At 42.0% G+C, this 10837-nt stretch overlaps 1 protein-coding gene across 1 annotated transcript in view; it reads right to left on the bottom strand.

Annotated features, from left to right (window-relative positions):
* SYNE2 (spectrin repeat containing nuclear envelope protein 2) overlaps positions 1-10837 on the bottom strand; it is a 256377-nt gene that overhangs the window by 156284 nt on the left and 89256 nt on the right. Inside the window, exons 34-41 of the mRNA XM_019550841.1 lie at positions 9804-10004; positions 8606-8777; positions 6558-6670; positions 5520-5722; positions 5000-5119; positions 4628-4910; positions 3714-3883; positions 224-536 (exon numbers count right to left, since the gene is read on the bottom strand). Coding sequence (XP_019406386.1) covers positions 224-536; positions 3714-3883; positions 4628-4910; positions 5000-5119; positions 5520-5722; positions 6558-6670; positions 8606-8777; positions 9804-10004 — 1575 coding nt within the window. The remainder of the gene's footprint in view (positions 1-223; positions 537-3713; positions 3884-4627; positions 4911-4999; positions 5120-5519; positions 5723-6557; positions 6671-8605; positions 8778-9803; positions 10005-10837) is intronic.

Consider the following 10837-nt stretch of genomic DNA (forward strand, 5'->3'; position numbering starts at 1 on the left):
TTTGCAGAGAAACTGGCAACACACAACTTCCAGTTTATGCAATGAAGATTTACCTTTCATTATTTCACTGAAGCAGATTAGAACAGGAGTACACTTTGAGTGTCTCACTTCATACCTCATCATTCTAATCTGATCGCTTAAAAAGCAGCAAGCAAGTAAGAAGACCTTGAAAGAAGTGCACCCAAGCGGTCAATATGAAAAGGAAAGGCATCGTAATTCCAACCTGCAATTTGAGGAGGAGACTTTCATGAAGGTGTTTTAACTCTAGCCAGGATTCTTCCACGCAGCATGGATCCTCTGAGTAGTCCTGCAGGTTATCTTCTTGGCTCTTTAGTTCATTTAATTGGCATGTGAAGCCCTCTGCTTCCCACAAAAGTTTTGTATATTTTGTTAACTGAGCTTGTTTCTCCTGCAAACCAGGCTGAAGATCAAAACCTAACTCCTGTTGCTGCTGTTTCAGTTCAGTCAGGGCTCGTCTTACTTGGTCTTTGCATTGCCTGTATAGCTCCTTTTGAAGCTGAAGCTGTTCTTGGTAACTAAAAAAAATTACCAGAATTAAAATATTTTATAGTACTTGTTAGAGTTATTGAAATACAAACACATAGATCAAATGTTTATAATCATGAGGCTTATTCTCTGGGTTGCAAATTTACTGACAGTGTTCAGGCTGCAATTTTCAAGGGGGACAAGAGGAGAATGGCATCCACATCCCATTGCATTTCAGTAGCATTTGAATGCCTAAACCCCTTTTGCTCCTTTTGGCTCACAGCCTATGAAAATGTAGTGAGTAGCATTTGTCATCTACTGGCTCAGGCTTTTCGTTCCAATACAAGAACTGTCATTCGACAGTGGCAATCCCTCGATTTGAGGACGATCTCTACCAAGGCTCATTCTGTTGTATTTATGAACATTTGTCGGAGAGTTCTTAAAAAATGTAACACAAATACAAAATATATGTGCTATATACATACATGTATATGTGTCTATATGTAGGAGTGTATAAATATGTACATGTACAATATGTAAGTATATCTAGTGTGTGTGTGTGTGTGTGTGTGTGTGTGTATAAAACTGTGTTCAAGATCATGAGAAGAGCAACATCTCTTAAAGAAAATGTTTAGCTACGCTACAGGGGTCAAGGTATCAAAATTTGCTGCTCACTCTACAAACTCTGACTTTGCAGGCAAACCATTTTAATTTGTTGGTTCCATAAATGTGTGTGCACCCCTGGAGTGCGTAAATTGGTTGCATTTGCCAAAATAAACAACTGTGGTTACTCATACAAAAAGCCACTGGCAACATTCACGTGTTCACAAAATGAGTGGGTAAGTGCATATGCTGCGTAGATGGAATGTGGGAGCAACACCTAAAAATGTATCTATATTATATGAACAGATCAAAATACATCTATTTAGTTTGGTTATAATTTGGTGAAAAGGGCCTGGAACTATTAAGTGATACAACAGTTTTTTTTCCCTTCCAGATTCATATTCTTAATATTCTTTCGTTGCACAACGGTTCAAGCATGGGATGTCTACATGTGTTAAGTACTATTTAAGTTTCCTATGGTAGAGTCATATTGCTGTTGATAGTATGTTACATTTACTAGTGATCGGTCTAATCCTGAACATTTCTAAGCATCTTCTCATAGATGTCAAATACTTTAATTCCCATCTCTTCCAATGTTCTTCTGAGGAGATGCTAAACAGCAAGCATGACTGGACTCAATCTGATTGCTGATCATTCTTACTAAGTATCATTTATAGAATAATTATACTAAGTGCTCATTACATGGAGGCTAACTTGTAATTGAATAGCTTGAAATACTTGTATTTAGCAATCAATTCCCTTCCATTTATAAAGTATACGAATGAGACAGAAGTTAAGAACAAAATTGTTTGATGTATTCTGCCTATTGTTTGGAAGTGCTGTATGACCTGATTTGGGCAGGTGTGAATGACAAAAAACTAGGTTAAGATGTTGTTTATGGGGCCTCTACTTTATCTTGGTGGTCTAGTTCCCTTTTGAGCTGTTTTGTCCTTCTGCCACTCTCCTGTTTTTAATTTATTGTGTGTTCTTACTGTAGGCCACCCTGAGCCTTTGTTGGGATGGATGGCATATAAATCAAATAAACAAATACAACTGTGGGAGCAGAACCAAACCTATAGTGGGAGCCAGCGACCTTAAAATTATTGCTTCTGCTGCTGCTTCTCCAAAATCAGAGCTTTAGGCCCCCTCTCCACATGCAGGTAAAGGCATGATGGGATCTCATGCATAATCCACACGATCACACCTCCTGCTATGCCACATAAGCATGACAGGACACATGACTGTAGGATTGTGCATGAGATCCCGTCATGCCTGATTGCTAGTGCAAGGGAGCCCAATCCTGGGCTCCCCCTGCACCAGCAAGAAGCAGTCTCCTGCCGCTAGAAGCCCCTCAGTTGAGGGGCCTCCCAGCCACAGGGGCACCCACGCACCACCCCAGCTAGGAGACACAGTTGCCATGATCTCCTAGCCTCGGGGGCATACGAAACCCCCAGGGCTCACTGCTGTGCCCTGCCAGCACCAGGAGGTGCATTGCCAGGACCCAGCATCCACAACTGTAGGACTCTGTGTCCTTGTGCTGCCAGGACCCAGAGTCAGCAGCTGCTGGGGCGGAGAGTCCTCTCAGTTGCAGGACAGCAGCTGAGAGCCTCATCAGCTAACAGGGCTCCCAGCGCAGGAAAGACCCTGTTACATGTGCAAATTAAAGCTTGATAGCAATGAGCTATAAAGCTAGTACACATTTGTGAGGTCTATCTTTGTAACTGGTTGGAGCTTTTATGGCGTGATAGCTACTTTGCATGTGTAGCTGGTCTTAAGGTAGTTTGCCCAATTAACCAGTTAATTCTGGTACATGTAATGTGTAGAGGTGGCCTTAGTTGTCCAATTCTTGCCCATTTTACCTAACACTTACCAGTAGAGATTTAAAAAATGGCCAAAATGTGCTCTGGATTAGAGTGGGGTTAGTGCAAAGTAACTTAATTGATCTCATTTGACTATGAACAGAACCAATCAAGAATTACTCTTGAAAAAACTGTTTCAGTTAAGTAAAAAGAAGAATTTCTCACAGAGCCAAAGCAAACTCATCTTTAAAAGCCTCTGTGCTGTTAGCAACATACAGACCTTTTCCATGCTGGGATTTATGTAATGTAAATCTGGCCTTGGTCCTATCATAAATACCCGTGGCATTACAGGACTAAGTCCCATGGTGCCACAAAGGGACAACGATTATTACCATCTCACTGGAAGCATGGAAAGGTGCTAGGCTAAGGATGTTACCAGCCACCCCAAATGTGGGGCTTGTTCACTGTCTGCTCTTTGCATCAGGGGCAGGGAGGAAGGGAACAGCCACTGCACCCCTTCAGACTGCCAAAACTGCTAGCTCCATCCTGTGCTCACAGAGGGCTTCTGGTTCAGCCAGACACAAACCCCACTAGCAAATCCCACTCTCTCTTCATGCCCCATCACCAGGCCACACATGTGGCCAGTAGCTCACAGTCTCAATCTGCCCCCTTGCAGAGTTCAGAAATTCAAGCATTTTTAAAGTTGTCGCTTTCTTGTCCTAAAAAACTGAGAGCGCACAGAACCTGAAGGTAACTTAATGCCAGGTAGGAGGAGGAATTGGTAGTCAAGCTGCTGTACTGGTCTCTTTGTAAGTTCCCCAATACCTGAGATATTTAGTGGCTAAATGAAGAGTGCACTCCCACTGATTCTGGAGTTCAGAAATAGTCTGCTGAATAGTTGTCTCCTTGGTTCCCTCCATGCTCATTAAGATTTCACCAAGAGCCACAAGGTCTTGTATTTTAGCCTCTCCTTCTTCTTTGCATACAATGATTTCCTGCATTATACAAAGAAGCAGGAGCAGAACATGTAACATATTTCGTTCATTTATTGGGATGAATAATCTAGCTTTAACTTTATTTTTACAATTCTGAAGAACACACATTCCATTTAATCAATACAGAAGAACAATGCGCCCATATGCTTCTCATAATATAAGGCAATAATATACTTTAGATACTAGGGTTGATATTTTTATACCCATTTTCATAATCTTGCCAGCCCCTCCATGGGAAGAAAAAGACTGTAAAAGATCTAGCTATAGCTCAGTTATTCTAGCTCAGGCACTGCAAAAATGTTGTTCTGATGATTCTCTTGCAAGCCCCAGCATAAAGTGCATACTAGAGATGGTGGGTGGGAGGTCTGTGTCAGGGATGCAGCAGTAGAACACATTTTGGGCACCACTGCAGTCAAGAGGAAAACAAAAGAGATGCTGCCCTACCTTTCAGAAGCTTCCAAGGCTGTATATAGGATGCTAGGGATCTTTCCAGCTTCTGAAACTGCTGGGGATTTGGGGCAGGGGGTGCAAAAAGCCACTTCTGGGCTGTGAGTTCTGTACTGATCAAAGAGGTGCAGCACAAAATCTCACCCCATGTGTTTAGTAAACCACAAAACCATGTGCTTAGCTGTGCACTCTAACCACAAATGCAATATGTCTGGATAATGGTGGAATCACACACCAGGCATTCCCCATATCTTTTTGTTAGTTGCCAAGAGCAGGATAGCAAGTTTGCCAGTGTACCTTTATTTGATGTATCCTTTCTTCCAAAGGCAACTCTCCTTCCTGCGAACTCATGCCAACAACTGATTCCTTAAGTCTTTGCATCCAGGAAGACAAATTCTCTGCACATGCTTCAAAAGGGTCCTTTAACAGCATCTGTGTAACTCCTAGCATTTCACTGGTGCCTGTCAGTAGCACCTGATACCTACTAACAAGATGGCTGGCTTCGGAAATGGCTCCATCGCCTGTGAACCCAGCCTCCCTCAATGACTGAGACAGCTGAGCCAGGGAGTCAAACTGCTCTCTGAAAACATAATAAATTAATCACTGTCTATCTGCTGTAACAGAATGAAGGGATTTTTCATAAGGCAGATACCGCAAAGGCAATGTTACCTCTGCTGCATTAGCTCTTGGTAAAAGGTTTCAAGATCTGTCTTCTCCCTTTTGGACTCCTGTAATTCTTCCTTCTGAGCATTCAGCCAGTCCTTCAGACCAGTGGTGTCTTCTTGAAGTCTAAAGAAACATAACATATAAAATGTATGTAGGTGGACAAACCATTACATGTTACTGCTAAAAGCCACGGACAACAACATTTTTACATAAATGCTGAGAAAAGTTCATGGCCCTCGTTCAGCAAGGTAAATCCTGTAAGTAGCCCACTCCATGTCAATGGAACCGTTCTCATGTTGCACATGTCCAAGTCCATTGCTGAATCATGGCCCTTGTGACCCTCTTTAGTTAAGAGGAAGTGAGAGAGAAGTGTTTTCCTCGTTTTCAGGTTCCATTAAGAGATTCCTCAGTAAATTCTTCATTGAAAATCAGATGCCTTGTCTTTTATTGCGTCTGTTTTAAGGATAATTTCCATTTATGCCATCTATAACTAAGTGGCCGGAAGTCAAGTCTAGCTTCTTACCTAGTGAGCTGCTGTAGAGTGGTATGAAGTTCCTGTTCCCGGGTCTCACATTTGGTGATTACTGTTTGTAGCTCAGCTTCTTGATCTCTCACACTGTTGCTCAACTCATTAACACTTGCTTTGGGCAAATAATTCTTCACTTTATTCAAAAGAGATTTCACCTCCTGGATGTCTCTGTCTTTGCCCTCAAAAGTTAGGAAGCTCTTAATAAAAGCAAACAGAACAAATCAGAGCTACATTTGGCAAGTTCATTATAGACCAGCTATTTATAATCTACATGAACTTCTTAATTTGTGTTATCACCATCAGCCCTTTCTAAGACTGTTGCAGTTGCTTACAGACATACGTACAGTTTGCTATTCATTTAAAACCCATTTCTACCAAAAGCAAATGGGAAAAATTCCACTGAAATAGGAAAGTAAAGAAGAAGGAGAAAAAGAAGAAAAGGCAAAGATTCTCTTATCAAAAGAGGAAACTACACAAAACATAAGCAGAAATCAACTACCCACAATTTTCATATTAAATTTGCTCATTAATATTCACTTCTTTTATCTTACACTGCTGCTAACATTATCTAACACTAGCACTGTCTGCTGGAGAGCTCATATGCCTTTTCCATTTTCCATTTGTAATACATCTCTCCAAGTTAGGGTGAACTCCTGGCTCTGTTAAGGACAAAGGAAATTATGCCTTTGATTTCATTAGTGTCTAAAGTGAAATCCTGACCTCAAGACCTTGATTCAGCAAAGTGCCTAGGCAGGTGTTTAAGTCCCATTTACTTCAATTTAGTATCTTCTAGCTCCTGACCTTTCCAATTCTACTTTAGAGCTTTCTGTCAGATGTCTACTTCTTAGCACAATTTTATTACCTACTCCATTAATTGCCTAAACTGTTTTGTGTTACTCAAAACACTCTTTAAATTTGAGAAGATCTACGTTTACAAGCTTCAGTCTGTGAATCTACCCTGGAATACAGAATGGCTGACTGCAATTTCAAGATGAATCAAATATTCGAACTTAAGTTATTCCGATAGCTTACCCTGAGCTGCTGCAATTTTTCTTCCAATATCGGTTTTGTTTCTGAGGGCTCAAAACATTTCTTCAAGGACAGTTGAGTACTATTGAACCAGTCATTAAAATTCTTACACTGATCTGCAAATATATATAGTTTGACTTTAATATTCAGTAAGCAAAAATCTTTATTCATTATGAAGATTTCAGGTAACCTTCTAATAATTCTATTCATGAATTCTGTCCTTGGATCCTCTTTTTCACTATATGCAACATGGCAGAAAACACTGAAGTCCTTATTTCCTTCTCTTGAAATCAAACCTTGCATTGACAGTAAATGTGACATGATGGAGGGCCTAACTCAAGAGGCCTGTCATCATATGCTGCTTTTTTTAAAAAATAATATCTGGGATAATATGCCATGTAATATTCTGCTTTCCTGTTGATTATCTAACCTCTAGTACAGATACTATTCAGGAATTATTGTTCCCAGTTACTACAGGTAAATATTCTTTGCCAGCATAACTCCTTTGTTTTTAATGGAATTACACAAGCTATTTAAAGAATACTTAATGATCTGACCCAGCCCGTGCCTGGCACATAAAATGGAGAAAAAACTGGAAAAGTTAGAAGTGTTTCACATATACAGCATCCTGAGCAAAATATCTTTATTTTAATTTTTTTAATTTTCAAAAGTGTTTCAAACCAAATTTAGCTAAATTTAGGTTAATTTTTTTCCAACCAGTACAAAACACAGCAATGCAATGTGAAATTTTGTAAATTGAACAACATGTTCCATAGGTAGGTTCAGAAGGAACCTGAGCAGATCATCAAGTCCGACCCCCTGCCATGGACAGGAAAGGATGCTGGGGTCAAACGACACTGGCTAGGTGATTATCTAGCCTCTTTTTGAAGACCCCCAGGGTAGGGGTGAGCACCACTTCTCTTGGAAGTTGGTTCCAGATCCTAGCTGCCCTGACCGTGAAGTAGCGCCTCCTGATATCTAGCCTAAATCTACCCTCTGCCAGCTTATGACCATTATTCCTGGTCACTCCTAGCAGTGCTTGGGAACAGGGACTCCCCCAGTGCCTGCTGGCCCCCTCTGACTCATTTGTAAACGGCCACTAGATCCCCCCTCGGCCTTCTCTTGTGGAGGCTGAACAGGTTCAGGTCCCGTACCCTCTCCTCATAGGGCCTGCCCTGCTGCCCCCTGACCGTACAAGTGGCCTCCTCTGGACCCTCTCCATGTTGTCCACATCCCTCCTGAAGTGCAGCGCCCACAGCTGGATGCAGTACTCCAGCTGCGGCCTGACCAGTGCCGCATAGAGGGGAGGATCACCTCCTTGGACCTGCTCGAGATGCATCTGTGGATGCACGACAAGGTGCGGTTGGCCTTCCTGACTGTGTACTTCAGTTGGCAGCCCGTGTTCATTTTGGAGTCAATGATGACTCCAAGATCCTTTTCTGCCTCTGCACTGACGAGAAGGGAGTTCCCCAGCCTGTAGGTATGGTGCCGGTTCTTCCTCCCCAGGTGCAGCACCTTGCACTTGTCGGTGTTGAATCCCATCCTGTTCTCACCCCCTACCCCGTAACCTGTCTAGATCTAGTTGCAGCGTGTCCCTCTCCTCCAGCGTGCCCACATCCGCCCACATCTTAGTGTCATCCGCAAATTTGAACAAGGTGCTTTTCACCCCCTCGTCCAAGTCGTTGATGAGGATGTTGAACAGTGTGGGCCCGAGGACCGAGCCCTGGGGGACTCCACTGCCCACATCCCTCCAGGCTGAATATGACCCATCCACCACCACTCGCTGGGTGCAGCCCTTGGGCCAATTTGTGACCCATCTCACTGTGTAGGCGTCACCGCCATAGTCACCTAATTTCTTAATAAGACTGAGGTGAGAGACAGCATCAATGTTTGTTTTGATGCAACATATTTTTTTTTCAGGATTTTGTTCCGAGGTAAAAATTGAAGTTTTTTATTTCAGTCATTGAACCAAAATAATAAAATATTTGCCCTAAAGCCAGCACCTTCTTAGTATGGGTTTGCCATTTTTTAAAAGTGATTTTTTTGCTTACAGTTCAAAAGACCGAGGAAATGATCCTGGAAAATGTGCTTCTTTGTATTAAATAAATCAGTGATACTTTTAAGCTGCTTCTTTAATTCAGCCACCTCAGGGGTCAGACAACCTGTCTCTTTTTCAAGCAATGTCACATGGTGTTTCTGTTGCAGAATTTTCTGATAGATCTCCTGAATTTAAGAAAAAGGAAAGAAAAAGTCATTCAGAACCTGTTCAAGGAAATTTAAGATGGGGGTGGAATATTTTACAAAGTTGTTTCAAACTTTGTCATAAGAAGGCGTCTTTCTTCTTCATAAGGGATTTTGCTTCTATTTCCAAACATGTCAAAGTGCTGGTAAATTATTTGTGAAGCAAATAAACAGAATAAACACTAATCTGTGAACAGCATGTGTACACGTATTTCTGCATCCCATATAACAGATGTGTGGAAACAATAGGAAGGCAATACATTTCATGCCCATATAACAGTTATGATTTAGCTTGTGCCATTGGTTGTATCATCTGCCCTGAGTGCAGGGACTTGTTCTAACTCTTCTAATCTTCAAGCAGCCAGAGAAGGCTCTTTTGTTTCTTTCCTTGGGATCTTTTTATTTTAACAGACATGCACCTGTCAAGGAAACAGTTATTCATTTTCACCAAAACATGGAGTCTGACCCCTCTGAACTGCTGTGATCTGAAGACAAGGCTAGGCAAAACTTAGACCTAGATGACTGTCAGATCTAAAGTGTTTCCAGAAACAGGAGGCCGGACCTTCGGTCCTATTTCATGCCTTTTCTTGGTGCAGACAGGGTGGAAATCTGCCTTAAACTGACAACAGGAAATTCCCCCTTGCATATAGGGATGCCCAGGTGGGAAGTCACTGTAGATGAGTTTGCTCCTAGCAAAGTTATACTGCCCTACAATACAGCTCAACAAAACCTAAGAGGGCATTCCCCAGTGTACTGGTATTTTGATATTCTGGGATGGTGCATTGTTATCAGGCTCAGATACCTGAAAGGACTTACAGTTCTCTGCCCAAAGAAAGCTGGATTTTCCTTCTGGCTTCTGGTAACTTTGTGAAATATTAAAATTACGCTAAACTCTTCACTTCGTTGTTCTGGCTATGTAACTCATTTTAAACAGATAAAAGAAAAACGCACAGGAACAGAGAAAAGATTATTGAAGTTACAGGAGATGCATAATTTGCCGTATGGTACCTCTAATTTAGTGAAGATCTCTAAAGTGTCAGAAGGAGATAAAGCTTTTAAGAGTGATTCAGTCATTCCAATCTGTGTCTTGGCCAGGTCAAGGTCTCCTTTTAGTTCTGCTGTATTACCACTGAGTTCGCTGGCTCCCAGCTTAGTTGATAAGTGCTTTCTTATCAGCTCCATTTTGTTCACAACAGTTGATCTGATGACCTTAACATTGGAAAAATACAGAAGCAGAATAAGAAGCTCTTACTGGACTTGGATCCCCTAGAAAAGGGTAAGAGCTACCAAAGGGAGCTGAAGGTGATTATTTCTTTTAAATATCTAACTGTTTTGCATTCAATCGCATTTTCCTATACTCTAAACTTCTGTATTTTCTTTTTTCTTTTCACCTCTTCCAGCTAGAAAAGTTCCAATCTCATCTTTTTTGAGGGATCTTTCACCAAAACACCTGAGACAACACTTTGGGCTGGTGGAAATAGGGAGCAGTGGAACAAGTCCCTAGCAGAATAGCAGCTAGGTCACTCCATAGCTTGCACAGCTGCTGTTGATCCTTAGCATTAAACCTACCTACACAGCCATGCCCACACCTTGAAACACCATCAATTGCTGCTGGAGCACATAATGCTCCTGCCAAGTGCAGTCTCCAGAACAGAAGGATGTGCTCCCGCTGCCTCAGCTCCCTGTACAACCCCACGCTAGTAAAACCACACTGATCCCACTGCTTACTGGGGCTGTGTGCCGCTCCCCAAGAATAGAGTTTGTCCTCAATACAAGAGGCTAATGCATGGCTGCAAAGACACTACAATTCACTTCCTGCAGATGCCAAGAGGTAAGCAACATAAAAAAAAATGTCGTTTTGTTTCATAGATTTCATAGACTTCGTAGACATTAGGGCTGGAAGGGACCTCAGGAGATCATCGAGTCCAGCCCCCTGCCCAAAGGGCGGGAAGTCAGCTGGGGTCATAGGAGCCCAGCAAGATAAGCATCCAATTTACTCTTGAAGGTGTTCAATGTAGGTGCTTGAACCACCTCCGCTGGCA

Source organism: Crocodylus porosus, unplaced genomic scaffold (genome assembly GCF_001723895.1).
Source record: "Crocodylus porosus isolate Cpor-Errol unplaced genomic scaffold, CroPor_comp1, whole genome shotgun sequence".
Taxonomy (NCBI): Eukaryota; Metazoa; Chordata; order Crocodylia; family Crocodylidae; genus Crocodylus; species Crocodylus porosus.